Source organism: Pyrus communis, chromosome 7 (genome assembly GCF_041283825.1).
Source record: "Pyrus communis isolate YQ-2024b chromosome 7, ASM4128382v1, whole genome shotgun sequence".
NCBI classification, from domain to species: Eukaryota; Viridiplantae; Streptophyta; class Magnoliopsida; order Rosales; family Rosaceae; genus Pyrus; species Pyrus communis.
In genome coordinates, this window is record NC_142571.1 from 31,094,113 (window position 1) to 31,111,082 (window position 16,970).

At 36.2% G+C, this 16,970-nt stretch overlaps 3 protein-coding genes across 3 annotated transcripts; all 3 read right to left on the reverse strand.

The window, feature by feature from the left end:
* Nucleotides 1–2,908: 2,908 nt before the first annotated feature.
* POLD4 (polymerase delta 4) lies at nt 2,909–4,992 on the reverse strand. The gene is made up of 2 exons (XM_068474362.2): nt 4,699–4,992; nt 2,909–3,404 (listed from the first exon to the last, which is right to left on the reverse strand). Exons 1-2 carry the CDS (start codon nt 4,895–4,897, stop codon nt 3,211–3,213), a joined length of 393 nt encoding a protein of 130 aa, XP_068330463.1. The 5' UTR covers nt 4,898–4,992; the 3' UTR covers nt 2,909–3,210.
* Nucleotides 4,993–6,301: 1,309 nt separating this feature from the next.
* Nucleotides 6,302–10,822, reverse strand: LOC137734959 (Major facilitator superfamily protein). The gene is made up of 2 exons (XM_068474300.2): nt 8,911–10,822; nt 6,302–7,618 (listed from the first exon to the last, which is right to left on the reverse strand). The coding sequence occupies exons 1-2, from the start codon at nt 9,170–9,172 to the stop codon at nt 6,558–6,560; spliced, it is 1,323 nt and encodes a 440-aa protein (XP_068330401.2). The 5' UTR covers nt 9,173–10,822; the 3' UTR covers nt 6,302–6,557.
* Nucleotides 10,823–10,856: 34 nt separating this feature from the next.
* LOC137733705 (Ribosomal protein S5 family protein) lies at nt 10,857–15,412 on the reverse strand. The gene is made up of 8 exons (XM_068472863.2): nt 14,664–15,412; nt 13,904–14,427; nt 13,336–13,386; nt 13,094–13,201; nt 11,650–11,745; nt 11,431–11,529; nt 11,288–11,347; nt 10,857–11,206 (listed from the first exon to the last, which is right to left on the reverse strand). The coding sequence occupies exons 1-8, from the start codon at nt 15,163–15,165 to the stop codon at nt 11,141–11,143; spliced, it is 1,506 nt and encodes a 501-aa protein (XP_068328964.2). The 5' UTR covers nt 15,166–15,412; the 3' UTR covers nt 10,857–11,140.
* Between the last annotated feature and the right edge of the window lie 1,558 nt (nt 15,413–16,970).

Consider the following 16,970-nt stretch of genomic DNA (forward strand, 5'->3'; position numbering starts at 1 on the left):
TTGTCCAAAAAAAAAAAAAAAAAAAAAAAAAGGTATTATGATGGTCGAATCTCTTTAGGAAGTGTAATCCCAAGCAATTAGTCATATTAGGAAAGACAAGAGTCTACTCCATTCTCAGAAAACTTCAAATGGGAAATCTTGGGTTATGATTATCATGGGAGATATTTTGTTACATTTTCGTCGAAAATGACGAGAGTGAGAATATGAGGGGAGCATTGAAAGTTCTTACTATCGTCGTTAAAGCTCCCAATAACTAAATATGGAATAAAGGATGAGGAAGGAGGCACGTGGGGCGAATAACGCTAGGGTTTGAAGCTATTAAGAGCACTTAAGGCCCCAATGGCAATCGGCAATTGAATCTCCTCCACTGAACAGTAAATGCCGTTAATAAACAGTAATTGTCTTTTACATCTCCACCCCTAAACTAAATAGTCATGGTAATAAGCAATAAAATATTAATATTTTTTATTTTATAAAATAATAAAAAATAATTTTATTTGTAATTTCGGATAGGATTTTTAACCGGTCTCGTTATGCCACGTGTCATTATCCTAAAGTACAATTTTTTGTGATAGATTTCGATAAGATTTTTATCCAATTCTGTCGCACCATGTATCGTTACCATTTTAGAATCGTTGAAAAGTTGAAATATGGTGTAAGTTGGGAGAAAATGGTAAGGTATTTATAAAAAATAAAAAATAAAAAGAAATTAGAATTTAAAAAAAAATTCAGATTTTTAATTAGTCTTTAAAAAATTTATTAACTTAATTAAGATGGACCGTCAGATTACAAAAAAATTGAAATCTAACAATCCAGAATGAGACATGTGGCCCACCCAAACATTTCTGATTTTTTTCTAAAAAAATTTTAAAGTTGAAAAAACTGGACCATTGATCTATAAATCAAACAGTTCAGATTCAAAGTGACTAAGTGGGGCTGACACATGGGCCCCATCATCTGAAAATATACCCGAGACGTGCCCCCACACGCACATGTTTCCCATGCGCCTGATGCAAAAATTTTTATAACATGGCTGACGTCAACCTTACATCACTCCCGCTCAGGCACTCGGCCCTTGGACACCCGTCTGCCCTCTCCCAAGGGCTCCCCCTTAGCTTAATTGCCTGAATGGGCTAGAGCTAGTTTGGGAGAGGATTAGGTTGCAAATGTTCCCTGTCCACCGGGCTAAAGAGCACACTGGAAATGTTCTAAAAAAAATAGTAAGCTTTTGTGGGTTATTTTTTGTTTTTTGTTTTTTTTTTCTTTCTCTTGTCTTTATCATTAAAAAGAAATTGTAACAATGGTCCATCAACTTTAACCTAATTGGAGTAATGGATTTTCAACTAAAAATTCATGCGGCCCAGTTTGAGGAAAGAGAGAGAGAGAGAGAGAGAGAGAGAGAGAGAGAGAGAGAGAGAGAGAAAGAGAGATTGCAATGGCAAATAGAGAAATTATACAATGATACTGTAGCCATGGGGGAAGAAGGAAAGCTGCGTTTGAGGATCATCATTTTTCTCTAATTAATTCTCTAAACTATTTAGATAAAGAAATCGTTGAAGTTAGGGTTTGAGGATGAAGGAAAGCTGGGTTCAGGGAAGAATGAATGGCTTGGGGTTTGGGAAAAAAGGTAGGCTGGGTTTTTGGTGCCCCTTTCAATTCTGGGCCCTGGACAGTTGCCCTAGTAGCACTGGGGCTGGGTGTAGGCCTTGAGGCTTGCAATCAAAACTAACTAAGTGCTAGGGGTGTCATTGCTATCGTAGTATAGCAGATGTAGAACAAGTGTGTTTAGTCGATTACTTGCGCCCTAAGTTACTTGGACTTCTTGTTATCAAAAGATTGTCGTGGATGGGTTAAGTCCACATTAAGTTCTTTTTCTTGCCTTGTAAACAAGGACTTTTAGTTCATAGTCTTGTATGTTCGAATAAAGGGAGTCTAGATCCCCTTTAAGTCATTTGTTTGGTCCTAGATTGCTTTTAATGGAGACAGACTCATTTAAACTAACCAGATCCATATACAAATAAGACTCTTAAAGTAGGAAAGCAGATGGATATGACTTGAATACATACTGGAGAATGCATTAAGTAATAGATCTATTAACTTAGAAAGCAAACAAAGAGCCTCGAGCAAGATTTCACCTTGTTTGGCAAGGTTAAACTTCTTGCAGTTACTTCTCTTTGAGATTACAGGGTTTATATGCTAAAAAATGGATGGATGGTAAACAAGTTTACACAAGGAAATCGATAATAGGCCACTAAGGGAGGTAGTAGAGCTTTAAACTGGACAAGAGATAGCTTGTCGCTAAAAAGATTTGAGATTTGGGCTGATTACAGCTTTTGGATGCAAATCTAGCTTAAGAGCAGAGTTTGCATGTTTGTTTGTTTGATTGATTGAGTATCCTTGTCTCTGGGACCTCTTCCTCCTTTTATAGGCGATTTAGCCCGACTGCTGTAGCTTTGTTCTTGCCCGAAAGCACTAGGAGAGTAGTGAGTCATTAGTTTTTTACTTGGAATGCCCCTAGAAAGTGTTCTTTGGCTGGTAGAAGGTTAATCTCCAATCACTTGTCACTTCAATAGTAGGCAAGTGGCTTACATTTGGTTGAGAAGGCCTCATTTTGCTTCTGAGCTTGATGCTGGGGCTTTGGGCAAGTCCCCTTTAATTAGGTAATCTTGGGCTTTTCCTCATCCAAACCCAATATTCAAATATTAACCCAAACAATTGGAACTCACTTGAACAGGGTGCAATCCGGAAAACTAGCACGAGAGTTTCGAGCAGTGTCTTTGGATGCATAATAATATTTGAATTAAGTAACCCTAAGAAATAAGGTTGATCATAAGTTATCTCAACAAGGTAAAGCCATCCGAAGGGACGATGAATCCTCAATTGTTGAAAAACAAAAAACACATAAAAATGGTCACAGAAAAATGAGTACTAGAATTTAGATGCACAAACAGATTTCACCGGATAGCAAACAAGAGACGGGTTACTTCCGAAAGTGAAACACAAACGATCCCAATCCCAATAAGTAACAACAGGTAAACATAGAAAGACAAAAAACCAAACATTTACAGGGACCTCGCATGGTATAAGTTGCAGCGGCTAAGGGTCAAATAGAAAATAATACAGAAGAAGGCTTTGGTATATGGATGAGCGTATAGGAAAGATTCCCTTAGCATCCGATATAGACCTGCAATACACAAATCAGGCTAATTTCTAAATGCGACCATCCCACAAACACTCAGAGCGAACTTTGCCACCTTTCAAAAGACTCTCCACTTCTTTAGGAGGGTTCAAACCTAGACTGCAAGCCCTCTCCAACCGTGCAAGTCTGGTCATCCCAATGCATGGTCCGTATGCCAGGTTCATATCAAATTTCCTCAGTAGCTCTTCTTGCTCGTCATAATCATCTATCAATTAGGGAAAAACATTTAGCCCATAAAAAATAGAAAATCTGCATGGAAAAATCTACTCAAAATGCGGTTACTGGTTTCCTTAACCCTTGTTGACAGTAGAGAAACTTAAGAATACATAGAAAAACATATTATTGAAAAACAATGATAAAAGACAGCCTAAGATGTATTAGTTAAAAAAAATAAATGAAAATTGAACTCCTACGTTCCTAAAAGAAATAATGAGGACTCTAATATCTCAAGCTACTTTGGAAGTTTCAAAATTTCAAGGGTTAAAAGTTAGGGGCAATTGGATCCTAATACCAAAAAATTTAGGATGCCTTCAGATATCAATCTTAAGCCCAGTTCCCTTTAATTTTTTTAGCCATGTAGGATTCATTACCTACTTGTGCCTATTTTTTCCCCTTGCTCTCAAGTTTTACACATTCTTTGCTCTATTTTGAATATCTAGCAGAAAAAAATATACAAGTTTCCAGGTATCAAATAAACTGTCTTATGGCCACATTTGGTGCCTAGAAATCAATATATGTTGAAAGAAAGAATCAATGAAAGTTGAAAGAAGAAATTTTGTTCAAGTGGAGTTGGACATGGTCCCAACCAATCACCACAAAATGATAGGATACTTCTAACTAATTCATCTCATTCCTTCAACTTCATTCTTACTTCAACATGCCGTGAATCTAGAGAATTAATTTTTATAGTCCAGTCCTAGTGGTCAAGCGTGACTCATGCATATTCATCATTGGCAGGTATATAATCATATAACAACTACATAATGATTCACAAACAGCAAGAAATAACACTTCCCCTCATGTAAGCTCACTCTCTTGAATGAATACACTCGAATCGAATCCCACCTAGTGTTATATTATATCACACCCGAAATTCTACCTTTGTATTAAGCTTATAATTATAAACCCCTTCAGTTAATACACCTACAGTATACCCTTCGCTAGTATATAACAAAAACAGTTAAAAAAACAACAGCAATAACAGTTGATGCGAGTTTGCATCTGAGAACAAAAACAACACTGTAGTTGTAGTGGAATTGAATGCAACTAATAAAATCTCGTTACGATCTAAATTTGGGGTTTCAACACTAATGTAATCACAGAATAAGATGCGAATTAAACCAACAAAAACATACATTTTGGATCTATATCAAATTTTATGTAAACTTTAATGATAATCCAATTCCGCTATATTATTGTTTTTGTCCTCGGATGCAAACCCCAAACCCAAATATTCACACAAAAAGAATATAATCTATGAAAAAAATAGTAAAACGGACCTTTGAGGTCTGGAGAGCCGTGTGAAATAAGGGCGGTGGGTTGAGCGACATCCGAGCCGAAAGAGGCAGCGGCAGCAGCTTTTGGGTGAGTGGGCGATTGGGATTTTTTCTTCTTAGAGATATCCCCGCCGATGCTACTGTTGCTTTTCCTTTGCCTGTAGAAGCCCTTCATATTCTCTGCGTTTGATCTTGATGCCATCCCCACCGCTCTCTCCAAACTTTCGAATTTTGAATTCCTTTCTTCTTTAGAGAAAATTGATATAATTTGAACAAAAAAGAAAAAGAGAAAATTGATATACGTATCCTTAAAGTCCTTTCATAAATAATATTTTCTTCCTGGCCCCGTTGGATACTGTCAAAAATTCAAATCGCTTTTTGACCAAAATAGTCATTGAAATTTGCATAACTCTTTATTTTGGTCACTGAAATTTAAAATCAATAGAAGTAGTCACTGAGTTTATCCACCGTCAATCATTTTGGTCTTTCTTTGAAAAATCTCCATTAAATAAGAATAAAATGACAAAAATACCCTTAATTTTTATCAAATCATTTTGGCCCATTGTTTATTAAATTGAGGGTATTTTTGTCATTTGGTCCTTATTTAACATAATCTTTTAAGGAATGACCAAAATCATTAATGGTGAACAAACTGAGGGACTACTTCTATTGATTTCAAATCTCAAGGACCAAAATGATGAGCTATGCAAATTTCAACGATCATTTTGACTAAAAAGCCAATTCAAAATCATAGAGAATTTTTCTACTCTTGCACTTGCCACCGAACTACTAATTCAGAGAAGATTCACTCAATGAACTAAGGTTTTATAATCAAAATAATTTTAGGGTGAAGTTCATGAGGTGTCACTTCCTTGAAAATTAGGTTGTTGTATTATTTTTTTGGGTAAAGTAAGTCCTTAAATTTATTAAAAATTGCTAATTTCATCACTATTATCATATTCAAAGCTATTTTATCCAATTTTTCGTCAACTTAAGTCATTTGACACACTTTAAAGTGTAATATCGTCATTTTCTCGCCCATAAGCCCCTAACATTTCATATAGGTTGCGAACCTAACCTTTAATTTACCTCACAAAATTAACTCCATACACTATTTCTTTATGAAAAATTACCAATCTACCTTCCAGTGTGTATCACATGCAAATAATGTAACTTAAATTGACGGAAAATTAAATATAGTAGTTTCAAATATAATATTAGGGATGTGTAATTGACAGATTTTTATAATTTAAGAACTGATTTTTCTAAAAAAAAATAGTTTAATGACTTAATTTTCACTCGTGATAATTTAGAGACTAAATTGGCAATTCACTTTAATTTTTAATATTAGTATAACTATGCACTTTGGTCATTGAGCTTCAAAATCAATAGAATTGTCCTTGAGTTTGTTCACCATCAATGATGTTAGTCATTTTGTTGTTAAATCATTTTAGTCCATGGTTTAGTAAATTAAGATTAATTTTTGTCACTTTGATCCTTATTTAGCAGAAAATTTTCACATAATGAACAAAATGATTGATGATGAGCAAACACAAGACCAATTCTATCAATTTTAAGTCTCAGGGATCAAAGTGAGGAACGTCAATTATAAGAACCCTTTTGGCTAAAAAGCCATGAACTAAGTATTATTGTTGTTCGTATAATAAATAAAAACTTCTCTTTACAGTACATATACTAATCATACTAGAAGCCAAAAATTCCAGTCGTACATTAATACGGGGACGGCAAAATTTAAAAAGAGAACATACTCAAATATTTTCTTTTGGTTTACTGGGGGTGCAAATTCCAATCCAAGCCAGAGGGGACTCAAAGAAGCAGTAGATTAGCATATTTCATTTCGGCTATTCCTTCTTCTGACGGGATTTTGATTTTACATCATCAGGGATACACGATGACCAATATAGTGGCAACACTGTGAGCAGTGCTTGTATTAGTAGGGCAAGTGGAAACCCTGAAAAGTCATTTCCCGTGACCCCAACATACGATGCAAGCACAACACCCAGATATCCACTTACTATGAATGCAACCGCTATTGCAGACATCGCAAACGCCATTAGAGATCCCTCGCATCCTCGTGGGCAGAGTTTGGCTATAAGAATGCTGAAAGGCAAAATCTTCATAAACAAGAGAACCTCCGAAATGCCAGAAAACATCACGACGTAGAAATTGTCTGGCACCCCCATGTAATTTTGATAAATCCTATTTACAAACAACGCATCAGAAATCATAAATATAGCCATTGCAACCTGAATGGCAGAAACTAGTTTCCTAGGTCTGACTGACTTCAAGTGACGATTATAAATGACACTCCATAGAAGCATTGCCACTTGGCCAAACACCTTTGAGATTCCCAACAGAGATGAGTCAATATTCAAGCACTGTGCCTGGTAAAAGAACATGGTGCCTGTCAATGCTGGAATAATGGCATAAGATGCCGCAAACCATGATATTGAGTAAGTGATCTCAGGTTCTCTTAATGCAACCAAGAGCTCAGAAAGTTTCTCTCGAATCCCAACATTGGCTGTTCCTTCGGTATGGTTCAAAGAGCTTTCCTGGACAAAAATGCTTATGAAAAAGTGGACAGTGAGGAGAAGGCCATAGAACAGGAACATCTTTTGGGGAGATAATCTGTCAATGGCAAGACCACCTAGGAGACATCCAAGGACTCCACCCATAGCTGAAGCCATCGAAGAAAATGATTGGAGCTCGCCTGAGGATGACGGTTGGGAATTTTTTGGGGGAGTAGACTGTTTTCCTGCCTCTGCAACAATGGCATCATTGGCTACCTCAGCAATTGAAGCACCGAGATTACTGAGGAGGAGATACAGTGTTATGGTCCCAATTGAGGTGCCTGATTCAGAGAGCATTGCTATTGCTAGCCATGACACTGCTTGTAAGACCGCTGAAATAACAGATGAGACAAAGAATAAAAATTAAAAGTTAAAAAAAAAGAGGTTAGAAATGGACTTCCGACTAAAGAAAAGAATAATAAGAAGTTAGAAATGAACTAGAACTAAAACTATGATGGTGGATTTAAAAACCATATTTAGGCCTAGGAGAATGGAAACTTTAAATTCACTTTTTTTTTTTTTCAAGAGGAACTATTATAAATTTATTATGTATCATGTGAACAAAAGCAGTGTATAACAAATTACAGTTGCTTGTAACGAACTAATGACAGAGTTTGAAATTTACGAAAATGATATTTTCAATGTTTAAACCTACATTTAAACATCTTTGAAACTTTGTCATGTGATGGCACACCGTGTATTTCTAGACACAATCAAAGGAGAAATTACTTACTCAACAACTTCTGTAATCGCAATGAAGGTGCATCTTTATTCAAATTAGATGGGGAAAGAAGAGATGCAAACTGAATTTAAATAGCTGTGGAGAAGCATCTACAAATCTGCTACTTAAGCTTTTGCTATTTCGCTCCTCCAGAATCTTAGAGCAAAGCAAGGAAACCAGAGAAAATGAACATTGAGCTTCTGAATTATACAAATTTTTATCCAACTCCCCGTTGTATTCAGCACTCCTTTGAAGTAGTGGAGGCAAATAGCCCCAAAGAAACTGATTCCTTAGATCAAATGATTATTTTAGACTATAACCCGTTTGACAGCCATTTTTGTTTATAGTTTATAGTTTTTATTTTTGTGCTAGAGATCAAGTATATGGGAGAAATGGTGTAGGGAGGAAAGAGAAAAGTGAAAACAATGTTAATATCAGTTTTTTGTTTTAGTTTTCATTCTGTGTTTCATTTTCTATACACATTCCTTTCAAACTTGTTCCACCATAATTCCTTTCCTTGGCCCTTTTTCGTTACTCCTTCCTCCCGTGTATTGATTTATTGATTGCCTTTAGATGATATACAAATCTTGAAATTTAAACTCATCTACCAGCCGCTATCAATGTAACCCTTTTACTCTTATCTATAGTATAGCACAAAGAAAAGAGTGAACACTAAAGAATCCTACGGGCAACAAAGAACAGGAATCATATTCATATGTACCAAAGCCAGTACCAGCCAAAAAGAAAAGCCCAATCCTGTAATAACCAATCCTATTATCCTAACCAAGTTCAAAATTATTGACAGCCATCCAAAAGACGAAGCAATTCAGCAAATATAGGCCAAAAAATACAGAGCAAACGGAAATTAAATGGGCGTAGACGTAGTAGTTACTAGTTAGGCACCTCCAAAGGCAATATAGGGAATACGGTGCTGGCCAGCAATGTAGACGGCGTCTGAAACGACACCGTAAAGGGGCTTGGCGACCATGGGGAGGTTGGCGGAGTTCTGCAGGAGTTGGAGAGTGGAAGGGTCCACGTGGAGGCCGTCCTTGAGGAAGAAGTTGACGGCCATCCATGGGAAGCACCTGAAGCCCTGCACCCAGTACCCCAACCCCACCAACTTCCGGATCTTGTCCGCGTCACCCTCCGACGATGGCTCTACCATTTTCCACACTCACACAAGTCACCGCACAACTTTTATTATGATTTATATACCGATAAAGAAAAAAGTGTTAGGCTTTTATAACAGGGTTCAAGTGGGAATGCTGGGTGAGTCTCTCTTAATACCCAAATTACTTGTCTCCTATAATAGGGTCCAACTGATTAAGACTATTATTATTTTTTTAAATATATTTTAATAAAAAAGAAAAAAGTGTTAAGCTGTTATAATGGAGAGAGGATCCTCGCCACATCCTCTTTATGAAGAAATTGAGAATCCTCTAATCATATTACGTAAATTGAGAATCCTCTAATCATATTACGTCGTGCGATCAGTTTTTATCAGGTATTATTTATATTCAATCTTAAATAAAAAAATTTACAATAATTTCTGACTGCACGATATATGATGAACGGATGTAATTGGAGGATTCCCAAGATCCTCACAAAGAGGATCCAGCGAGGATCCTCTCTCGTTATAATGGGGTTCAACTTCAAGTGGGGAAATTGGGTGAATCTTTCTTAATACCAAAATGATGAGTTTGATCAATCTGAAAACTCTGTGTGATACAAACTTTTTTTATAATGAATTTACAAATAGAGATTTAAAAGAATAAATATGTTATCAACATTTTTATCAAAAAAAAAAAAGTAAAAATACAACAATTGGTAAGTTTAGTAGCACTTTTTTCTTTTTTGAGAAACCTCAATCATACTAGAGATATTTTATTGATAATAGAAAAAAAATTACACTTAATCGTATACATAAACTTTATCCTTCATAACACAAAGACAATAAAAAGCAACAATCATTATTACAACTTTATAAAGATTTTTATCAAGGGAAGTGTTATTGGCACTCTAAAAATTTCATTCTACACTCCTCACAAGTGTATTTTTGTTTCCAAATATAGAAAATTTGGAGTGTAGAATGAGATTTTTGGAGTGCTAATAACAATTCCCTTTATCAATTGGATTCTTGGGGGATACATTCTTGGGTTTTTGGGACGGAGTATGATTTTCTCCCCTCTTTTTTTTCTCTCTCATTCCCTTCCCTCCTATTTGAATGATTACGGTTAAGCCACGTCAACATCTTATATTAATTTTTTATAACAAAAGAAAAACAAAATAAAAGAATGTGAAAAAAAGGGACGAAAGAGTATGGAAAAAAGAGAGGAGAGAATCCTAGTCCTTTTAGGACCGCTTCAGACCGTATCACATTCACTGGTGTTATTACAAACAGGTAAACTCATATCTTATATATTCCCATAAGAGGCAGGAGATTAACAATCATTTTGGAATTTGGAGGGAGGGATAGTGGATTTCTGCATCTCATAAGAAACGGAAATAAACACGAGTAAGTGAAAGAAAACAAAATATGTGAAAATCATTTTTCACATTTTAAAATTTTTCATCGAAGACGAATCAACAATCACTAGGTAAAGTGTTCCTTTGTGGGTCTTAAACAGACGAGTGACTCTTAAAGGAACCATTGACGTTCCTTTTCTAAAAGATTTACCAAGTAACCAATCATTAACTTTCATGACATGTAATGTACAAACTTTTATCTACAAATTTAGGCTCCCTAACATTACTCTTATCAATAATGTGAAAGGAAAAATGAAAAGGGTGCAAAACTTCGAGGATGCCTAAAGAATTATCCCATAAAGCACCCAAGGGAAAGCAAGGCAGAAAAAACCGCAGTATATTCGACATCTTTGTCCATTGATTCTACTTTGATTTGTTTTCCATATGAGCCAAACTAAAATAATTAAGGCAACTGGATGAGTTACTAATCTCCTTCCAAGTCAGTCCACTCTTATTGTACATCATCATTGTTCCTAAATACGACAGTGGAGGAGGCAGAACATAACAGAACATACAAATAAATTCTCATTTTTATCAACTTGTCTGAAAAGGGAATGCATAACAAAACTACAAGTATTCTGCAAACAGGCAACATTAAGCACATCTGTCACAGAAGGTACTTCTCAACAACAGTGCGGCCAAACTTATCTTGAACATCCCTTCGAGTTTCAATCTGAAAATTCACATATAGAGACACAGATTAAACTCAATGAATTTAAGAAAATCCAACACACCGGTTAAAGTGACTACTGACCGCATTAAGGGATTTGAAGAGAGCCTTGACTGTGTTATAAGGATTCCTTGAGCCTACAACCTGACAAGTGTGTGGAGGTTAGAGCAACAAACCAAATTGCAGGAACCACCCCCCTTAAAATGGATTTCTTTCAAAGTCAATACCTTAGACTTAACATTTTTGAAACCAGCTAAGTTTAGAATGGTTTCAACGGTTCTTCCTGCTTTCATACCCGTCCTAGTGGGTGCAGGCCAGAGATACACCTGATACGAATTACAGGTTAAACGTAGGCTCTATATCAAGGGGAAAAACAAGAAAAACACAAGAATGAAAGAATGCTACTATAAGGACAAAAAACCAGTACACCACAATGAGCCAATCACCTTTGTTTTTTTATAACTTGTTTGTATTGCATGCGCAATTGTATGCTCCTCGTGTCGTTCAATGTAGTGGAGATTCTGAAAGCACTTCTCATATGCCTGATTGTTGTAATATCATCAGTACATAAACAAGAAAAGAAAAAACAAAAGAAGAATAAATTGATAAACTTGTTCAAGTCTATGCTCAATAGTAGAAACAATTAAGACACCCTTAATTATTTCAATCAGAAGAAAAACAAACCCTTGTCGTATGTTTCACAAAAACAATAACCGGTACAAAGAAAAAATGGATAAACTTATTCAAGTCTATGCTCAATGGTAAAAACACATAAAGCACCCTTAATAACTTACTTCAGAATAAAAGGAAATCTCTTTACAGTAAGTTCATAATCCAGACATGCGAGGCAAAGAACTTAGCTCAATTGGTACTGTTTAAATTTTTTCTGTCCATAATTTTACAATCATTCTGGAAGAACGCAACAAAAGTGAAAATCGTCAACAATCTAACAAGGGTAGTTATTGCTACACATGCCGTCCTAGTAACAGAAAACCTGGTCATACTTCCTCAGTTGTTTTATTAAACAACACATCTTAATTTACAGAAGGCGATTTTCATGGGGTTGCATTTTCATAATAGAGATGAAAACCAACAAAAAATGGGTGTGCTTAACCAAAATAGGAATGGAAGACATATATGTCGCATGGATATAGATTCAAGAATCAAGATGTATAATATGATACAATACAATACAATGACATGACAGCAAATCAAAAACTAGAATGTGATCATCGTGCCCTTCACATTGTAAACTACCACTAGATCTATTTTATTCCAAAAACAATTTCCATCACTGTTTAAAATCACTTATAAGCATTTTTAGGGTAGTATTCAGCAAGGCAATAAGCACGTATTAGGGTGGTATCAGTCTCGAATATGGTTTTAGAGTATCTGTGACCCTTGGACAACAAGGGTGAGAAACACCACTGTCAGTTGTTGTCAACTGCCCACATTTATATCTTCAACGTGTATTATCTGTTATTTATAGTCTTTTCACCAATAAAAGCATTGTTATTCTATTATCTGTGACCATTAAGACATAAAGTTGTAAGAGTTGAACTTTATTAAGCCTATCTTGTATAAAAAAATAATAACAATAATAATGATAATCATAGTAATAATAGTAAGATAGCAATATCCGACCATACCAAGATATATCCAAAAAACAACCACTGAACTTATCCACATGAGATCCATCTAAAATAATCAGTTCGATGGATATTACTTTGATCACAACGGTCACATCTAATATACTCAAACTATAAAAAAGTAACACAGCAATTACGCATAGATGTGCAAGCAGGATCATGATAAATCAACATACAAAAAATATATGTTTAACACTGTGCAAGACATTGGAACTCTGCAGTGTTCATAGACCACACATACCTTCTGAAGAGCGATAGGGACTGCTGGGCCTTTTGCTTTAGCATAACCAACAACACCATGATAATTGCCACAAGCTAATATGGCAGTGTACTTGACCACTTGCCCCCCCTATAGAGCATAAACAGAAATGTAAAAGCATTGATCTCTGTTAAGTCTTGAAGAGAAATCAAAGAAAAAGTTATCTTGAAGAGAAATCAAAGAAAAAGTTATGTACACAAAATATAAACCGCAAGGTGGAGTACCTTTGTTACTTTACAAGTTCGGTTCACATTGATTAATTTAACATCAAACCCCTGCCAACAAGTAATGAATAAAATGGTCAAAAACATTGGTGTTTCCACACCAAAAACAAGAATATGTTATATGTCTGCATGGGAAGCTGCAATGAAGTTCAAAACAAATAACATAAGGCTCCTCAAACTACAAATTTTAGTAAGAATGATTAGAAAATATGGAAAAACAAAATTGTGAAGACTTCACTCAAACTTTGAAGTATAACAAGGCTAACCATATACCAAAAAAATAACTCATACTCTTTCTACAAACATCATACGTAGCAGATGATATGTTATACCAAAAGTGAACAGATTAGCTAACAGCAACAAAGGGAAGAAAAAAAAGGCAAGTCCACGAAAGATGCACAGATATTTTTAAATACTAAAGCAAGCATAAAAACATGGGAAAGTTGCATCAAAACTAACCCAGAACAATTGTTCAACTTATAAATACTTATGACAATTATTTTGTCAGTTGTCGCTGAATTCTGAACTATAAACATTAAAAAGTCAACTTGATGACACACGCACTTACTTTCCTGTAGAGAGGTCTCCTCTTCTTCTCTGTCAAATCATTTCTTTCCTCTGCTAGGTCTCTGATCTCTTCCTCTAGAACCTTACCCTTCTTCCCAAATGTATGATCTAACTCTGCTAGCTTCTCTTCGAGTTTTTTGTCAATGGCATTAAGCTTCTCTAACAGTATGTCATCTTTCTCCTTCATGTCATTGAATTCTTCCTCGTCGTCGTCATCAACTCCTTGTATAATTTGCTTTTCTTTTTCAAACCCAGCATGTTCCAATAAATCAACTGAGGGCTCCACTTGTTCATGTTGGATGACTCCATAATTGGCAGGATTGTTTGGATCGTAGGCTTCCTTCCACTGCACCAATCTCATAGCCCTGTTTAGTTTCTGCTGGAGGATGAATTTGTCCTTTCCCTCAGCTACTTTGAGACGGTTCATCAACTCACCAATGACCCTATATTCGGGGCGAAGGCGGAAATGTTTTTGCTCAAACTTGTCAATTTTATTCATCCATTTATAAGCATCGTCAAGTGTCTCTGTCATGTCGTGTCAGAGAATGCAAATGCAACGTAAGTAAACAAATATCATATCCTGGACTAGACTAGTACACAAATACACACAAAAACCATCATTATGTAATGTTTTAGGGTACCTGGAGTCGAAAATTTTCACCCACAATTCTATTTTTTCTATTTCAAAAGCAATTGGAATAATTAATACCAAAGAAAAAAAAAAGCACATAGTTGAAAAAGCAGGGAAATGGGCAAATTACCAGCCTCGGTGAAGTTGTTGAGCAACTCCTCGTGGCGTGTGAACTTCCTCTGAAACTCATCAAACCTCTTCTTGACGGCATCGGGAGTGAACCTTTCATCGTCTTCGTCGCTATCGGAATCGGTGGGCTCCTCGTACAAGTTCAAGTCTCCGGTGTCCTTGAGCTTCTCCTTCTCGAGCTTCTCAATCAGTGGCATAACGCCCATGTAGTCCTCCTCATCTTCTCGGTCAATGTCTTTGGTGTCCAGGCCCGCCCTCTTCCTCTGCTCTCGTTCTCTCTGCTTTTCTCTCTCCACCTCCGCCAGAAGGTCTTGGGCCGCTCTGGATGACACTGTTGAATAAGGGATTTTGCTGGAAAACGACCATTTGGGTGGCTGAGGGGTAGCGGGAAAGTGTGGCCGAGTGGAGATTTTCCGGGACAAGGGGAGTGGGGCTTTGCTGGGATTCTTGATGCCTTGTTTCACGATGAGACGTGACCACGAGAAACCTTGTGATTTGCTCATTGCTGCTGCTGCTGCTTGTTCATCTGAATTTTATTTTGAACGATGAAATGGGAGAATTCCCTTACGAAAATATTTGATTCGATGGAAACCAGACCAGACTACGAAAGGGAGAAAATGAGAGAAATCTTCAATTAGGGTTTTGGCGTTGCAAATTTACTCTAGTGCCGCGTGTTTAAATACACATTTAAATATGAATTGTTAATAAAAAAACAGAAAGTAAATTATAACTATGGTTACTTGTATCTATGATCTCGTAACTAAAAATTTATTAGATATAATCCTTGAACTTAATAAAATGTGGAGCATCCATTCTTTTGTTCTAACACCGTCAAATTTTCCATTTGAGGTGCTTATGGCTGGCTGATGGGACCCACAAGTAAATTAATTGGAATTTGGATGCATATCCAAATTGTGGAGATCTTAAGGATTTTCACTTTCTAACTGTTTATAGTACCCATGCGGTCATAAATTATTTAAAATTTTTTTATTTAAAGTTAAACACAAATAGTAATTAACGAAAACTAACGCCACGATATACGATGAATGATCATGATCTGAAGATTTTTAGGATCCTTTCTGGATCCTCTTTGTTGGGATCCATAGAGGATCCTCATCCCAATAATAAGGAATAATATTTGAAAACCTAATTATAGTACGATGAACAGTTATAATGTGAGGATCTTAGAATTCCAACAAAAAGAATCCGAAAAGATCCTCATCCCATTAATAGGGAATAACATTTGAAAACCCTAAAAACATAATTCCATGTACAACAGCAAAAATGCCGTAATTACCACTAATTGACTTCATCTCTCTCAATTTTGCTTCGCCCACCTCCCCTCAAACCCTCTGGAAATAAACCCCATTACTTTGCCTTGTCGCATATGATTTTTAAAACCCAAACAAACCCAAATCGGGGATGAATGGAGCAGCACTACCGTAGTTTCGAGGTCCTGTCTACCCAAATAATGAAGATTGAAGGTGGTTTACTCTTGGAGTGGGGTAGGGATGGAGATTATGGAACGGGGAGGATGAAAGATCGGATCAGGAGGGGGCAAACATAATTTTTTTTTTTTGTGGGTCACATTGTACTGCCACACAAGCACATTAACGGTAAATGTAAAGGAAAAACAAATGCTTCATAGCTTGACAAATTGTAGACTATATCTAATAAATTTTGAGAACTCAAAGCTATAATTGATTTAGGAGGATGTAGTCGGATTTGAGAGGATTTTAAAAGACTTTAAAATCCTAGTGTAGTTAATTAAAAGATTTTAAAGGATTTTAGAATCCATTCAAATCTAGGTGTAATCAATTAAAAGATTTTAAAGAATTTTAAATTCATCCAAATCTAAGTGTATTAAAAAAAATTAAGATTTTGGAGGGTTTCAATAAGTTGTGGATTTTGTGGGATTTGAGGACAAGAATTATATATAACCAAGATTAAAAAGAATCCAACCTCACCCCATTGGATTTCAAATCCTTTTCCATCTGCCCATGCTGTTGTCCACCGCTGTGCTTGTTCTGATTCCCTTCCCAACGATCTAATCACTGGCATCGTGATCAGACAAATTCACCACCATCTCACACCTTTCTTGAACGTCCTGACGAACCCAGATCTTGAGTTCTCCTCCTGCGCCTCCATCCAAAAGCCCATATTTGAATATGTTGCTCAACCCATTCAATTTGCCGCTGCTATACCCTTTGCCTTAGAACCACTCTTTTGCTACTGTTTGTTCGCACCGTCGTGGCACCAATCCACCACACACCTCGCACCTCCAGTTTGATTTGATTTTGTATTGTCA

Excerpts from the sequence above, each read along its gene's own strand:
- LOC137734959 (XM_068474300.2), bottom strand. The coding sequence starts at position 9,172 with ATGGTAGAGCCATCGTCGGAGGGTGACGCGGACAAGATCCGGAAGTTG. Across the intron at positions 7,619-8,910 it reads TCCCTATATTGCCTTTGGAG|CGGTCTTACAAGCAGTGTCA; the intron begins GTGCCTAACTAG and ends CTGTTATTTCAG.
- POLD4 (XM_068474362.2), bottom strand. The coding sequence starts at position 4,897 with ATGGCATCAAGATCAAACGCAGAGAATATGAAGGGCTTCTACAGGCAA. Across the intron at positions 3,405-4,698 it reads CGGCTCTCCAGACCTCAAAG|ATGATTATGACGAGCAAGAA; the intron begins GTCCGTTTTACT and ends CCTAATTGATAG.
- LOC137733705 (XM_068472863.2), bottom strand. The coding sequence starts at position 15,165 with ATGAGCAAATCACAAGGTTTCTCGTGGTCACGTCTCATCGTGAAACAA. Across the intron at positions 14,428-14,663 it reads CAACAACTTCACCGAGGCTG|AGACACTTGACGATGCTTAT; the intron begins GTAATTTGCCCA and ends ACGACATGACAG. Across the intron at positions 11,530-11,649 it reads CAAGTTATAAAAAAACAAAG|GTGTATCTCTGGCCTGCACC; the intron begins GTGATTGGCTCA and ends AATTCGTATCAG.